Here is a 17,412-nt window from a genome sequence, read left to right on the forward strand (position 1 = left end):
AACCCAGTAGCTGCTAATCAATTACTTCGCAGCTGGTCGTTTAGGTTTTCTAGGCTAGCAGCAGCCATGCAACATTCCCAGCATGCAGGCCGATTATAAACATGGCAGGTCCTCTTTTTAATGCCCCCCTGTAGCTTCACCAGGGATGCCAAGTTGACCTTGCCTCCCCTGGCTGTCACCTATGTAATCAGCAGAGGGAAATCTATTTATTACAGCGTGGTGGGAAGGGAGGGGCTGCTGCCTGATCCCCCCCATGTGTCTCCCTCATGTCACTGACAGGCAGCACAACACACATAGCACAATGCTGGCGCGCTGCATGCCGGGATTGTAGTCCCGCGCTCTCTCCGCACCCTGGTTGCGCGCGCCTCCTCCGCACTACAGCTCCCGTCACCCCCCGCGCCGTGGTGTCCCGGATGTCCCTGGCGCCGGAAGAGAAGACAGCCTCTTTACCAGCCATCTTTCCAGCGAGCTGCGCGCTCCGGGCCCTCGCCGAATCTGAGGACATCCGCCAGCACAGGGGCCACAATGCCCGGGCATCTGCAGGAAGGCTTCGGCTGCATCGTCACCAATCGCTTCGACCAGCTATTCGACGACGAGTCGGACCCGTTCGAGGTGCTGAAAGCGGCCGAGAATAAGAAGAAGGAGGCGACGGGGGCGCAGGCCAAGAGCGCCGCCCAGGCTGCCAAGCAGCCCAAGAAGGAGTCTCAGAAGGAGCGCCGGAACCCCCTGCCCGAGAGGAAGGAGGAGCCCGCGCCGCCTGTACCCCTCAAGAAGGAAGGTGAGGGGGGCCGACCCTCCCTATCCCCCGGGGGTCACCTCAGTGTGCAGCCGCTGCGGAGTGTAGGGGGGTGCACGTGCTGGGGGAACTGCGGGGCTCCTCGACGTGTGAGGGGGGGCTGGGGGATCTGTTATCTAGAACGTGACGGGGCCGGTGTGGAGGCGCGTGTGGCCTATGGGTGCTGGGGGGGAGGGGGTCATCCCCGGGGTTTCACAAAACAGCACGTGCTATAGGAGGGGTTCCACTCCTCAGGGTGCAAAGGGGGATCTCCACCTAGAGTGCCTGCAGAGGGGACGGTGCACGTGGTGTGGGACTTGGGGGAAGGGCCCCCCATAGAGTGGCAAGGGCCTAATGTGCACGTGGGTCTGTTACCCAAAGAGTGACAGAGGCTCCAGCATGGGGGGGGGGGGGGGGGGCAAGTAAGGGGAGGGGGTGCTTTAGTATGGGACTTGGGGGAAGAGCACCCCCAGAGTGGCATGGGCCTAATGTGCACGTGGGTCTGTTACTCAGAGTAACATGGACAACTAACAGCATGGAGCAAGAAATAATGGGAGGGTGCATGTGGTATGGGATTTGGGGGAAGGGCATCACCATAGTGGCAAGGGCTGCATGTGTAAGTGGGTCTGTTACCCAGAGAATGACAGACTCCAGCATATGAAGGGGGGTGGTAGGGAGGGAACTTGAAGGAAGGATGCCCTCAGATGACTGAGGGTGTCAGGGGCCTAATGTTTACATGGGGCTTGTACCTAGAGATTGGCTTCCAGCATGGGCGAAAAACTAAATTGAGGAGGTGCATGTGTTACGAGACTCGGGAAAGGGCACCCCCAGAGTGGCAAAGGTCTAATGTGCAGGTGGGTCTGTTACCCAGAGAGACTGGCTCCAGCGTGTAGTAAAAACTAAGGGGATGGGGTGCATGTTGTATGAGACTTTGGGGAAGGGCACCCCCATAATAGCAAGGGCCTACTGTGCATGTGAGTTTGTTACCCAGAGTGTCAGGGGCTCCCGGATTGGAGGACAACTAAGGGAAGGGGGGTGCATGTGGTTTGGGGGTTAGGGAATCCCCAGAGTGGCAGGGGGGGGGGGGGGCGCAACTTAAGGGAAGGTGCATGTGGTATGGGACTTAGAAGGGTACCCACAGAGTGATAAGGCCTCAGCTGAAAGATATTAAAGGGAGATGCATGTGGGTCTGTTACCCAGAGAGTGAAGGGAGACAACTAAGGGGAGAGTGCATGGGAATTAAGGGGTGGGCACCCCCTGAGAGTGACAGGGCTCCAGGATGGAGGGACGTGAGGGGAAGGTGTTGGTTTTATGGGACCAGTTAGTATTTGAGAATCAAACTTAAAAAATGCTTTAGAAACTATTGTATAAGTATTGTCACTTAACGTTTGAGAAAATGCACGCTATTCTATTACATGTGTAAATAGTAGCGGGGAACTTATCAAAGGCTTGAATAAAGGGGTAATTGCCAAAGTTGAGAAACACGTGTAGATAGACTGGAGATCAGTCTGTCAGGAGCAGTGAAGACTGGAGATCAGAGTCTGTCAGGAGCAGTGGCGTTCTAGGGAATATAGAAGCATTCAGGGTGTGGACATAATATAGAATATAGGGTTTCCAACGCTTCGACTGTTATGTGGTGGGATAATGTAGTTGTGCATGTTGTATGGAAATGGGACAAATCCCCAAAGTGTAACTACTATACAGAGGCCTACAACATGTAGGTCCTCAGAGTATTATACGTGCAGTGCTATGGAGGCATTTTAGGTGGTTAGTCTGTATTTAGGAAGTGCATGTGCTCTGGCAGTTGGCACTTTCCACCAGAATACTAGTATGGTGTAAGTAGTGGGTCAATATGGAAATTGGGGGAGGGGGCAGTGTTGGCTCATGATATGTAGTTTAAAGCTAATGGGAATTAATATTTAAATAAAAAGCCAGATACTCACCTAAGGAGAGGGAAGGCTCGGTCCTATTGAGCCTTCCCTCTCCTCTTCCGGTGCTGCACTGGCTCCTCCGTTCACATCCCCCGCCGAGGGGACTTCGGGAGCTGAGTCCTCCCGAAGACAGGCGGCGCACACGCGAGTGTCAGAGGGCGCGTGCGCAGTGTAGAGCGGCCCGTCTTCGGGAGCACTGTGGCTCCCAACGCATTTCGAAAGCCTCCCTTCGGCCCGGGAGACAACGATATTTGGCCGAAACGGTCGAATACCGCTACGGGGGAGCCAGGACAACAGCGGGGAGAGGAGAGGGAAGGCTCTATGGGACCCAGAGCCTCCCTCTCCTTAGGTGAGTATCTGATTTTTTTATTTTTTTTTATATGGGTTCCCATTCACTTTAAGTACAGAATATAGTGATTATCTGGTACAGAATTGGGGTAATAAGATGTACACATGAATTGGCAAACTGAGTGGAGGGCCTGCTATGTAAGTGGGGATCAGCCATGTTTTCTATAACATGGTAGCGCATTTGGCTGGGATGTCAATAGGGGCAATAATTGATTACTTACACGTAGAACTTGGTGGGGAGGACACTTGTGCTCCCGATTAGCGGAACTTTTTGGGGACCAAATGAGAACATAATGGCCTCTATTCATAAAGCATTACCGCATGCGTTATCGCCCAAGCAGTAAATTACTGCATGGTATGTTGATAGTGGATTCATAAAATTCAACGCATGTTTTTATGAATTCACTGCAAAAACCCTCATTTACCACTATCGGTAATTTCCCAGCCTTCTCTGAACTACCGAACTAACTTTTATGAATCCAGGCCAATCTAGGGATGCACATGTTATCTCTGCTGGTAGCACAATTTACCTCCAGAGTGTGAAATAAGTTAGAACGTGGAAGACAATATGGTGGGCCGTTCCCTGAACAAGTACTTTTCATATTACAGTGGAGGGTTGTCAAGGGGACTCTTCAGCACCACAATATGGGCCTTTTTCCACTAAACAGCTGAATCGCTAGTGATTTTTAAAATCTCTAGGGTTGTTACATTATCATAGAAACTATGAGAAGTATTTTCCACTATAGTGATTCGATTTGGAAATCACAATCACTTTCTGGAGGGATTTTTTTAGAGCGATAAAGCAATGCAAATGAAAAATCGCAATCGCTGGCGTCTGTGATTGCAATTGCTAGTGGAAAAGGGCCCTATTATTGATTTATATAGCGCCAACAACTTCTGTTGTGCTGTACAACAGAATACAAGGTGGTGCTTAATGCTTCCTAGACCCTTCTCAGAAATCCTGATGTTTGTACAGAATACATAGTTCTAGGTTATATCCCAGGATCTGGCTGCATTACAAGACCATATGGACTTAATAACAGGTCATCTGAAATGATTGTGATGGCTGCACATGGCCTTTTCCCGTACAAACACATTGGTCAGCTGTTTTGCTCTGGAGGGGGAAGGGTAGGTGGGAGTGTCTTGCTAGCACTTTTGGCATGCACTGACAATAGGGATTCCAGCTTGGCTAATCAATAATGAACAGTTTGCAGGCATCAGAAGGCACTTAAAACCCCACAAATTATCGTTTTAAGCAATCCAAGCTGCAATACAAAATTATTGCTTTGGGTGATGAAGATGTAATGCTAGGTACACTTGATGCAATTTCCCGTCAGATCAAATCTATTTGAGGCATGTTCAACCTGCACCCGATAACTGGATTGATTTTTTTTTTTTTTTATTATTTGTGCTGTACTGGTCTGAAAAATGATCCCCTTATCAAATCGGGGGCAGATGGGATATTTTGGAGATTATCGATCTCAGGAAATTGCATAGTGTATACCTAGCATTAGTTGTGTACAAAGTGTGAGTGAAATTACTTGGGGAGGTTTCAGACAATTCTTAGCAATTTTTTTCCATAATTGTGTTGCATCACCCACCACTTGATGCATTATCGTTCTACATTGATAATAAAATTAGGCATACGCTAGCAGATGTGTCCGACATCGGAAACGGTATCTTAATTCAAAACCGATAGCGGAATACTGATCATTTTTGCCACCTTGAACTACTTGTAATCAGTCATCTCTCAGCTTAAAATTAGGCAATATCACATCTATCATTGCTAGCTTTGTACTGCTCTGTGCAGTACAAAACTGTGAGTCAGTCATGCACCACTACAGCTTGCCTGCTGACAATTTAGGACCCATTTCCACTCTTCACGAATCGTGGACCCATTTTGGGTGTGGAATCATAGCCTAAAATCAATAGCAAAAAGAAATGGTCCGCAAAGATGTAGCGGTGTTCACTCTACATATAGTTTCTAAAATCAATAGCCTCTGAATTGCACGCAGTCCGCTAAAAAAATAGTGCTGCCTGCAGTTCTCTGCAGACCACATCCGAATCTTTATAGCATGCATGGCTGTAGCGATTCGCCTGCTGCATTGCAACAGCATGGGTGTCTCATCTGATTCGGAGATGGACGGAGCACCTAGTGGAAAATGTGCCCTTACTCCTGCAGCCAATCACGTCCGTAATGGAAGTTATTAGATTAGCAGAGTGGTTACTAGTGATTAGCTCATATGAACCTGAAACACCTACCTGTATGACCAGCATTAATCTCAATTGTTGCCAACATCTTTCAATGTGGAGGCCAATGGATTGCATATACTGTAATTGAGATATTGATCTGGTAGGCCCCTATACTACACAAACTTAGTAATTCCATCCATTCACTATTAGTTTGCACAATCAGGCACACTACCGATATCTCCCTGACCAGAAATCACTCTGGGCTTATTCACACTGCAGGCATTTTCGGCTTTTTTTTTCGCCCGTGTGCGGTTTTTAACCCCCCCCCCCCCCCCCCCCCCCCCCCCCGACTGTGTGGACACTGAATGTCCATGAGAATGTTCATAGCGCGGGTCGTGCTCTGTCCGTTCAGTAAAGCGGTGTGTGTGGACCATTTGAGTATAGGAGCAACACAAAACGCTCCCAAAACCGCTTTGTGTAGCGTTTGCGGTTTTTTAAAGGGAAGGTTCAGGGAGTTTAAAAAAAAAATAATTTCCACTTACCTGGGGCTTTCTCTAGCCCGTGGCAGGCAGGAGGTGCCCTCGCAGCCGCTCCAGAGGCTCCCGGTCGTCTCCGGTGGCCGACCCGACCTGGCCAGGCCCGTCTGCTCGGGCTCTTCTGCGCTCCAATCTGCGCCTCACGGGGGCGTCCTCCGGGCTGTACTGTGCAGGCGCAGTACAGCCCGGAGGACATCCGATGACAGTGCGCCCGCGTGGGACGCAGAAGAGCCCGACGTTGGAGCGCAGAAGATCCCGACCTGGCAGCTGGTCGGGTCGGCCACCGGAGACGACCGGGAGCCTCTGGAGCGGCGGCGAGGGCGGTTCCTGCCTGCCACGGCTGGAGGAAGCCCCAGGTAAGTGGAAATGTTTTTTTTTTAAAACTCCCTGAACCTTCCCTTTAAGAGTACACTGTATATATTTTCCAGGTCAAAGAGTTCACTTCCTGACTTGCGTCCGGGAGTGAATTACAAAACCTCTTGGAAAACCGCTAAGTGCAAATACGAATCGCCCACCCAAGCGCGAGAATCGGGGGGGGGGGGGGGGGGAAGACCTCAAAAACAGCCCGGACGGACACGCGAGACGAACGCAATGTGAACAAGGCCCAAATGATCATTTAACCGCTTTGCACCATTATTAGGCCTGGTGCACACCGAGCGGTTTTTGAAGCGATCCGCAAACCACTTCCGCCTTGGAAAACGCTTGGCTAATGTATTTCAATGGGGTGGTGCACACCAGCGGTTTGCGTTTTTTTTAGCAAACCGCAAACGTGGGTCCTGCAGCACTTTTGCGGTTTGCAGAAGCGTTTCTGCCTCAAAGTATAGGAAAAGCTCAAACTGCGCTGGAAAACTCTAGATCAGAGCGGTTTTCCAGGAGTTTGTTACTGAAGCTGTTCAGTAACTGCTTTTACTGTAACAATATTTCTGCTACACAAATGCTCAGCATGTTTAGAAAACCTCTAAACATGCCTAGAATCGCTCTGAAATCTGCTCCAAAAACCTAGCGTTTTGAGGATCTGCTAGCGGTTTTGTTGTGCACTGGGCCTTAAGATTTCAGCTGAAACATAAGAAAAATGGATCAAATCTTAGCTGTGTACCCATCGATGCTCTACAGAACAGCGTGGCTGCCAAACTCTGCTTTTCCCTGGTCTGATCAACTGATCAATATTTCAAATTAAATTGATGAACTAAAGCCTTGTACTTCCTAGACGAAACTTTGGCACAGTGACCATACAGGGCCACCTTGGCAAAGAATCCTTTTTGACCTGACTCCATGGTGACTTACAATTCTCAGCATGGCTCTTTGCGAGAGAATGGTAGAACCGGCTGATCCAGCATGCGATTGATCACAACCTTCTTGAAAATCGATTGGCTGTTACTGATCAATATAACCACTTTGTCAACTAGATCTTTGTCAAGGTGGCCATTAACTATACAATCCTGCAGCTGAATGATCGCCACGGTAACTGGTCGTGCCCGTTAACTGAATTCCCGCTAACCAATCAGATTGATGGAATCGATGCGAGCCAAATGGATTCCATAATCAAATCGGTTATCTGGAATTAGCAGCGATTGGAAACATTTGGTCAGCTGCAGGATTGTATAGTCAATGGCCACCTTCACATTAAAACTATTTGCCCAGAAATTGTTGCGGCGTTAACATCCCGCAGATTCGATCAATCGAATCTGGCAGAGACCTCTTCCACAAAGATAACGACCACCTCAGCTGATAGTCAGGCGTGTGTAGAGGGGCCGCTGACCCTTAATCCAAAAGTGATCCGTCCCGTCTATCAACCCACCCCGGGATGGCCGACGCATCGTCTGCGCTGCTGTTCAAGTGACATCTCGCACGCTGTGCCCCATCGTCACTCCTCCCCTTGCATAGCAACAGAATGCGTCGTGAGCTACACAGCTGACACGTATCTGTACAGGCCGGTCAGCAATGTCGCCCTGTTGTGCTATGCCGCACTACCATGAGCAATGTTTTGGGGTTTTTTTTAGGTTTTTTTTTTTTTTATACAGGAAACCTAGTTAAATAAATCCTTGTTTTACTTGTGTGTTTTTTTCCATCAAACTTTTGTTCAGTTAAAAACATTGCAAGATACCCGCATTTTTATTTATTTAAAAGGGGTCCTGTGGCTGTAAATAAACAGTGTCACTTACCACGGCTCCCTGCAAAAGTAACCTGTCCTGCGTTGTCCCCGAAGAATCCTCCGTTCCCCGCCACGGGTCACCTTCCAAATATTCGCCTAACTAGACAGTGTCACTGCAACTGCGCTGTCGTGTGCGTCCTCGCTCCCACGCGTGTCTCCGGGAGTTTTCTCGTACTGCGTCTGCGCAGGGGGCTCCCGGAGACGTGAGTGGGAGCGAGGAAGTGCACGGTGGCGCACCCACAGTGACATTAGTCTAGTTAGACAAATAACTGGGTGACCTGAGAACTGAGGATTCTTCAGTTATGGCGCAGGACAGGATATTTGCAGGGGTTAGAAGCCCTGGTAGGTGACACTTTTTGTTTTTATTTATAGCCACAGAACCCCTTTGAGGATTAGACTTTTAATTTGATCAATCCGTTAAAACAAGGAACTTTCTCGATCATTTTTTTGGCTTAAGACACTGAACGTTGATCAGGAAGGCCCATTCTTGTCTATGAAGGAAGAGGGTGAGCTGCAGGTGATCTAGCTTTATAGACTGAGCATCAAACAGTAAAAAAGAGTGCCAATCTATATTCAACCTGGATTATGCAGGAATATAATCAATATTGAGTGGTGCAAAGATGTAAAAGATTGATACTATATTTCCTTACTTTTGGATCAAGAAAATATTGATCTGCAACAGTTTATGAAAAATCGATCAGAGTATAGTTAGGCCTACAAGCTAACAGCTTCACACTGGTCATACACGTAGCAATTTTTACCGTCAATATCTAGCGGATTTGATCATAGATCAACTCTGCTAGAAATCCATGCCTCCACATGCTGATCTGATCATTTTTGTTCGAAATCAAATCAGTCGAACGTACCCGATGTAAGATCTTTATCGGCGTTAGGTTAGTAGCTGCAGCAGATCGATGGCCCATAGCGTTGCACTACATTGAATGGTACAATGCTGCAGTTAGATATAGATTTCTTGCTGAAATCTATTTAGAAAAGAAAAAAAGCTGTGTAGGGATTAGATAGATCCCTCTCCAATTAGATTATGATTTTAGAGTGAACTGTCTTTTGACCACAGACTAGTGTATGGATATCTTCAATCAATCCCATCCTGATCAGAAAAGGAGGATTAACCCTCGTGACACACGATGCAATGTACCCTCTGATTAACAGGAATCAGATGATTTCTGACATGTCCAATCTGCTTCCGTTTAAAGCCCTATCTACACGATACGATTCCGATTCTATTTACGATCCGATTAAATCCGACATGTCCGATTGGGATTCAATTCGATTTGCCATTGTTTTGCAACGGCAAATCGACTTGAATCCTGATCGGACATGTCTGATTTAATCGAATCGTACAAAGAATTGTATCGTGTACATTGGGCTTTATAGCAAGATCTCTTTTCTGAAATTATCAAGGCAAATTGATACAATTATTGCTTGGGAGCAGTTTGGACACGTACACACGCTACAACTTTTCATCACATTACCTGTTAATCCGATGGGAAATTGAATCATGTGTACCCAACATTTCAGCACACTGCACAGTCAGTATATAGATTTTATGCCGGGAATACACTCCACACCAGATGTACTGGCTGATCAATTTTTCCTATTTTCTACTCGGTTTCTATTCACTCCTATGAGAAAATTGATCAGGAAAAAAAAAAAAAATCAAAAATCAGATCAGACCTGTCAAATGATCAAGCCATCTATATGCTGCCCCCCCCCCCCCAAAAAAAAAACAACCCCCATAGTGTATTCCCAGCATTAGTAAAGGGGCCCACAACATTTGCCAACCAACCAATTAACCACCCAATTAGATAATCGAATTGGATGAAAATTGGTGCAGCCAAGTGCATGCCCGATAATTTCGGGACAGAAATTGGCCGCACGGTCGATCGCGCATGCTGGAAAATTTCGGGGCGAAGTTGGTTGGTCGGGTGCACGGCGGCCAAATTGTGAACAGACGAGACAACGAAACCCCCATAGCGTTGGACGCTATGCGCCGCCGGCGTGTATGCTACTGGTACCCGGCGAGATGGACGGTCACTGGGTGGAGACTGACACAGGACAGCCGATTCCCTGACTATTTCATGCTGAAAACGGGAATCTGCCTGTAGTGTATGGGCAGATTCGATTAGAAACAAATTTATCTCTAGTAAGATTCGATTAGAGATAAATTTGTCTCTTGGTTGAATCTACCCATAATCTTCAAATGTATGGGCACCTTAATGCTGTGAAGCTATCGATTCTCCTGCAACATCCTCACTTGTAGGATTTCCAGAAAACACTTGATCAATAAACAGCACACAGTCGATCTAGTGAGAATTCGATATATTGGGCATAATGGGCACAATAATTATCTATGAGATTTTTCTGGAAGATTTCCAACATGTCCGATTTTTCTGTTCACCGCTATCGGAAATCAATCTGAAATTGAATTGGACATGTTGGAAGTAATCAATCTGACAGTAAATCTGCCAGAAAAATCCCATATTGCGTACCTTTAACATAAGGTTATTTTCGTTTGTTTTAGTTTACCTGCTTAATTTCACTGTAGAGAGCATGGCTGTCATACTTTTCGAGTTGTTGCAAATGTTATGTAAGCTTACGCAGCTGCTGCTGTCCATCTACACAGCCTGCACAGAATTTGAGGATCAGTCTTTTCTCACTGACCATCCCTGCCTAGGGAGCGATGCCTGCCCCGTTTCCTGTATGCTGCAATGCGATTTCCCGCCCGGCGAATGAGGGTGTTTCTCTCTCTCTCTCTCCCCCCCCCCCCCCCCCGCACGTGCCGCCCGGCAAATGAGGGGATCCACCCCGCGCGCTGCACGTGCCGCCCGGCGAATCGGGGTGTCCCCGCTGCACGTGCCGCCCGGCGAATCGGGGTGTCCCCGCTGCACGTGCCGCCCGGCGAATCGGGGTGTCCCCGCCAGCAGCACACCGCCCGTCAAGTGAGGGGTCCGCTGCACGTGCTGCCCAGCTAATCGGGGTCTCCCCGTCCGCAGCACGTGCCGCCCCGGGGTCGCCGAGTCTTCCTGTTCTGAGTGTTCTCATCGATGAGGCTCCCGCGTGCTGTCAGCAGGGTGGAGACAGAGCGGCTGCTGGCGGGAGATCGGGCGCTCAGCACGTGGTGCCGGGCGGGGGAGGGGTGGAAGCGTCATCGCTGAATGCTGTAGGCGGCGGGAGAAGCCCTGATCCATTGCGATTGGTGGGGGCTGAGCCTTGGCGTGCGGGGGGATGGGCAGTGTTTATATCGCCCATGTGATCTGGTACTGCAGGCTGCATTCATGCGAATTTACTTAGGAATAAAGGAAATGCAGTGCACACTGATACAACGTTGCAAGCTCTCTGTACTTTAATAGCACACGGGCCCAGGAACGTGCTGCAGCTCTATGCGGATAATTTGCAGCCATTTGACTCTCTTTTGCTCCAGCATGTTCAGACAAGCATAGGTGGCCATGTGTAATTATGTATGCATCGTTTTTACGTGAGCATATAAAATTATTGGGATAGCAATAAGGGGCATATGTTTGCATTAGACATTGTTTTATAGTGTTCAGGGGGTCTTAAGCAGCTCTATTATTAGTTTTCTAATTAATGAGTCTATATAGCACTAGTATTTGTGCACTGAATAATTGGCGTCAGTAAGGTCGGTTATGCTGGGAATACACCGTGAGATTTTTCAAGAGATAATTTCCAACAGGTCCGAACTTATTTTCAATCGTTTTTCTGATCGATTTCTCATAGAAGTGAACGGAAATAGATCGGACAGTAAATCTGCTGAAAAATCTCATGGTGTATTCCCAGCATTAGACCTATTAGAAAACACAATCACTAAGCACTTTTTGCTTTGGTTTTTGGTGTACCTGAGATGACCCAGCAGGCGCAGAATGCTCCTGGCAATGAGAGTGCGATGGGGACGCTATGCGCACTACAGCTGGACCGATGCGACTGGAGCCCTTTTGAACCACAGTCTGTATGATTGTATTAAAGGAAACCTAAAGCCCAAAATTAAAAAAAAAATCACTTTAAGGGCCCTTTCACGCGGGCAGCTGATAAGCGAAATCACCACCTGCTAGCAACTCTCCTACACTGGCCCCGTCGCTGTACAGGGCACACTGCCCCCCCCCCCCCCCCCCCCCCCCCCCCCACACACACACACACACACACAGAGTGAGATCTGAGCGCTGTCGCAGCCACGGCTAGACTCAACATGTTGCGTTCCTCTGCTGCCCAGCAACTCCCAACACTTGACATGCATGGTGTTACAACTGCTGCATTTAAAATGCACTGGCAGACCGGAGGCTGAAGTGCCCAGCAAACGCACTTTTCAGCCACCCGCCTGAAAGGGGCTTAACTTCCACCTGCCCCCCTGCAGCCGCCCTGTGCCCTCGCCATCACTCCACGTTGCTCCTGTTACCCGCAGTGCCCCTCTTTCAGCTGGATGTGCGTCCCTGGTCCATGTGCCTTCTGATCTCACTCCTGTAGATGGTAGTGTTTTGTGCATGTGCAGTACCAAAAAAAAATCTGTACTACGTATGTGCAGAACGCTCCCGGGAACAGAAGCGTGATCGAGGATGCGTGTGGCAGGCGCCGTGCAAGCGCTGTGGCTGTTGACTTGCCAAGTCGCCCAGCTGAAAGTGGTGCGGCAAGGAACTAGAGCATCGTGCAGTGACAGCGTGGGCACAGGATGGCTGCAGAGGGCTGGTAGAAGCCTCAGGTAAGATATACAGAATGTCTTTAGGTTCAACTTATGGCCTCATTCGGGTAAATGCAGATGATGGGCGTTCATATTAATGGTCCGCTGTGACCACATCAAAATCTCTGCATTTCATTATGGTATTTAGACATGATTTAACTCCTAGTAACAGAATGCAGGAGCTTAAAAGAAACCCAAAAACTATAAAACCACCATGCAACTGCTGCACATCTTTAGAAAGTTTACCGACCCTGAATTTTTGTTGTGGTGCTTTTGTCTTTTTGTCAGTTACTGCAATTCTAGAGAAAGGTTGCTACCAATCGCTGAAAGGAGCCGTTGCTGACACAGTTCCTCTGAGTGCTCTGCTGCTTGACTTCCTGGCAGTAAAGTGACAGCTTATCTATGAAAAAACAAACGCCATAGTGCTTGTGTGTGCTGTAATAGCCTAACTCCACTATGGTCCCGCATCTGATTTGTAAACAAATCCGCAGCAGAATCGCTATAGGGATTCGGATGTGTGCTGCGGTAAACTGCAGAATGCCATACAGTGTATCATCGGTGTGTGATTCAGTCTATGGTGTAATTCACATTGCCTGCAGTGCGCTGCCATCAGAAGTACCCTATCTAACGCGAGTGCATACCTACGTTACCATGCTGTGGACCAGTAGTCATGTAAGTCTATGGCGCCAAGTGGTTTTTAAAAAGGCCGGTGCACGGTTTCTGCATGGCACATGCGTGAAAGCGTATTTTGTCAATACACTTCCGTGCACGTCATCGATTCGGCCACAGGAAGTGAGCTCTAGAGAGTGTCACTTCCTTTATGGCCTGCTGCCAGACGGGTATTAACGCGGTAATCCCCGAAGGCCTCCTTTGTTTGGCAGTACGGTCTCTGGATCACAACGCTACCGCCAATATGCATTGTGAAATTGGCCTCAAGCTTTTGTGGAGTGTCCCAGAATGAGCCTTGATCTCTAGGAGCACGATGTAATTTGTATTTCAGAAGAATATAGATTGCCATGAGTAATAAATGCTGTGAGATTCATGCGGCAGTTAAGAAAATAAAAAGTTTGATTCAAAAAAGGTTAAAGAGTAACTGTCAGGCTGCAGAAGCTAATTTAAACCTCTATTCTCCTGTGTTAAACAGTTTAGAAGGAAGCTCAAAAGCCATTAGTGAAGATAAACATTTCAGTTACCTTTGATGTGTGCTTATCTTAGTCTGTTATAGACCCATAAAGACGCAAGCCGCAGCTAAACTGCAAAGCATTCTGGGGCCCTCCCCTCGGCTGCTAATGAGACGGTACAGGAGCTTCTAATCAGTCCATCGTGAAACACTGATAAATCTCGGGGCAGAGTTTCACTGCAGGAGTCAGCTATTGTTCCTAGCCACATGGCTCATTAATATTCACTGCACACCGTGTTGTTCAAGAACCAGCTTATCTGTGATCAGAAGCAGGCAGGACATGACGACACATTTGGCTTCACAAACATGGAGCCTGCCATGAGCTGTCAGGAGCATCTATCTCTGCATATACTATATACAAATTCTGTGAAATCCAAACGTGGACAGTGAAATGCATATGTAATGTAAGTACAGCCAATCTTTAGCTACTGATATATGTGTTTATTTTCTCTGAGACCCTATACCTAACAGCTCCTCTTTAAAAGAAAATCCTGCATCACTTCGTAAAAAAATGCAGACGTTTCCTGTGCAGAAGATATCACCATTCACCTTGTACAAATTGGGCCTGGTAGAATACTGTTTGGGGAACAGGGATCTGTTGTGCTATATTCCTGAAGAGGAAGCCAGTGATGTCTGGGGACACATTTTTACATAACTTAAAGGACTCACAAGGCGAAATAGAGAAAAAAAGTTAAATAACTGACATTTGAGTGCACGGAGGACGCCATCCGCGCCGTTCACCCGCTGCTTAATGTCCCCCGGGCCGGCTCCCGACCCCACAGCCCGGGTTGGGCTCTCCTGCCTCCACTAAAATGGCTGTCGGAGCTGGCCGTGGCTGCGCAGTCCGCATATGCACGAGTGCAGTTGCGCAGCTCTAGGGCCTCCCCCCGATCCACGCTACAGGAGACAGCCTGTAGTGTGGATCGGGGGGAGGCCCTAGAGCTTCGCAGCCGCACTCGTGGGAGCCGGCCCAGGGGGACATTGAGCAGCGGGGGAACGGCGTGGGTGGCGTCCTCCGTGCACTCAAATGTCATGCAGGTATTTAACTTTTTTTTCCCTATTTCGTCTCGTGAGTCCTTTAAGGTACACCTGAGAGTTTTAAAAACTGTACAAAAATACTCTGACTCCAGGTAACCAAAATGACTACAAAGCCCTGCCACCTAGGGCACTTTTTTACCCATCAGATACAATTTAACCTTCTCAGTTCTCACCTCCCTTTAAAGTGTATTCGAGACAAAACTTCAGCTTAGACTTTTGCGCCAATTCACGTGAGTGATCTTTTTGCGAGCCAGTTTAGTAAAATCTACACCCTGACAGATTCCAGCAACCGCAAGCCGGTAGAAGATTTAACTATGGGTGGCCCCTGGGTGGGTGGTTAAGAAATCTTTTCCACTTAATAAGCCCCATCTACACGATACGATTCGATTACGATTCTATTTATGATCCGATTAAATCCGACATGTCCGATCGGGATTCGATTCAGTTCAATTTGCCATTGTTTTACAACGGCAAATCGAATCGCATCCCGATCGGACATGTTGGATTTAATCGGATCGTAAATAGAATCGGAATTTGAATCGTAAAAAGAATCGTATTGTGTAGATGGGGCTATAGAAAACTGATAGTCATTGCAGGCCAGGTTTTGCAGGATCCGTTCTATACTGCAGTGATCTCCAGTATATGCCAATTACGCTGTATTTTCATTAGGAGACCGTAGTATTGACTAGGCTCGGAAAAAAATAAGCCATTCTCTTGTATATGAATGACAGGTTCACTTTAAAGTGGACCTGAACTCTTGCACAGGACAGAAAGAAGACAGAGAGAAATGCACCCTGTGTGTATTTAGAGTTCATCCTATTTACTTTTTTCTCGTTTGTGGCTAATCGCAAGCTGTAATTTGGTATCTCCCGAGTCACCTGACTGCCACGGCAGATAAGCTCATTTGAAAGTACAGGATGTTAACAATATGTCCGATTCCATGAAAGCAGGAAGTAGAAACAGTGCAGATTTATTTCAGGATTTGTATCAGCTGTAACAAATAAATGTTTTTCTTTAAGGGTTATTATGCTGTTGCGTATCTTTCACAGCCGAGAGGAAGTTCTCAGTTCAGGTCCGCTTTGATGTTGTCCCATCCTTATAAGCCTGCACTTCTCCTGTGTGTGTATGGCAGTTGTCAGGATTGCTTTGGAAATGTATGGGGTATTTTCCTGCCTCCATTGTTGGAGAAAGACGCAGTCATCCATTTACAGCACAGCTTGTCAGGTTATCTCAGCGTGTAAACAGAAGCTGAAGCCCCTGTCTCAGCCTCGTGGGTGTGAGAACCATTGTTCACAGCGCAGCGCGTCTGAAAGTTCATTGTCAGCAGGATTTTGCGGGCCGCACCCAGATATAAAAGTTTTAGAGTAATTGCAAGCTGAGAGCATGACACCCTTTAAAGTTTTAAGTTCTTGTTCACAATAAAGTTTCAGCGCTGTGGATGGGATTGGTTGAGCTATAATTGGCATGCAGTGGCTAATCCACATTTGCCCCACTTTATGGGTCACAGCAGCTGTTGTCAGAGCCGGTTCAGCAGTCGTGGCCCCCGAGATTCTATTCTAGGGCCGCTGCGGGAGCCCAGGGTGTGCTGTCAATCAGGAGAGGCTGCAGGTTTGTCACCCTAGAGCCCTTGCGGTGCTTACGTGACCTTACTCTGACCAGGGACTTCTGTAACTGTAGTAGGTCTGTGTTCAGTTGTAAGCAAATGGTGAGCCCATCCCCTGTGTCCATGGGAAGCCAGCAATTAACCCATATATAGCAACACACTCTCTACATGTTACCATTTTATGATTGCTCCATGTCTGGCGTGTGTGTGTGTCTTGGATTGTAAACTGTACCCACCTCTTCCTGAATCCAGGGCTGTGGAGTCGGTGCAAAAATCATCCGACTCCTCATTTTATGAAACCTAGTGACTCCGACTTCAGGTACCCAAAATTGCTCCGACTCCTTAGTCTAATTTTTACAAAGGCTATGGTTTTGGTTCAAAAATCATCCGACTGCAACACCTCAGTTTACTGAAACCACCGACTCCAGGTACCCAAAATTGCTCAGACTCCTCGACTCTGACTGCACAGCCCTACCTGAATCACTAAGCTGCTTCTATTGGCTAGCTGTTACCGTCACTAGTCATGTGATACTGGTGAAGGGAATAGTGTATTGGTCATCATTCATTAACTGACGCCTGAAACAATCGCTAAGGGCCCCTTTCCACTACCAGTATTTTACGAGCCGATCCTGGTTGCAAAATGCCAGGTACAAAAAAAATCGAAATGGAATCTGCAGCGACTGTTTCCATCAGTGCGATCTGTTTGCAGGGCATATCTCCTCAAAATTGAGCAATTTCTCGTTCATACACACACACACACACACACACACACACACACACACACACACACACACACACACACACACACACACACACACACACACACACACACACACACACACACACACACACACACACACACACACACACACACACACACACACACACACACACACACACACACACACACACACACACACACACACACACACACACACACACACACAC

The 17,412-nt window shown here is 47.8% G+C and overlaps 1 protein-coding gene across 4 annotated transcripts in view; it reads left to right on the plus strand.

Moving 5' to 3' along the window:
* Positions 1-423: 423 nt before the first annotated feature.
* SERBP1 (SERPINE1 mRNA binding protein 1) overlaps positions 424-17,412 on the plus strand; it is a 51,213-nt gene continuing 34,224 nt past the window's right edge. For 2 of the 4 annotated variants that reach the window (XM_068239267.1, XM_068239268.1), the window contains exon 1: positions 424-778. In XM_068239267.1, coding sequence (XP_068095368.1) covers positions 526-778 — 253 coding nt within the window. In that variant the 5' untranslated portion in view covers positions 424-525. The remainder of the gene's footprint in view (positions 779-17,412) is intronic. The other 2 variants (XM_068239265.1, XM_068239266.1) reach the window with 1 other exon arrangement.

Source organism: Hyperolius riggenbachi, chromosome 6 (genome assembly GCF_040937935.1).
Source record: "Hyperolius riggenbachi isolate aHypRig1 chromosome 6, aHypRig1.pri, whole genome shotgun sequence".
Taxonomy (NCBI): domain Eukaryota; kingdom Metazoa; phylum Chordata; class Amphibia; order Anura; family Hyperoliidae; genus Hyperolius; species Hyperolius riggenbachi.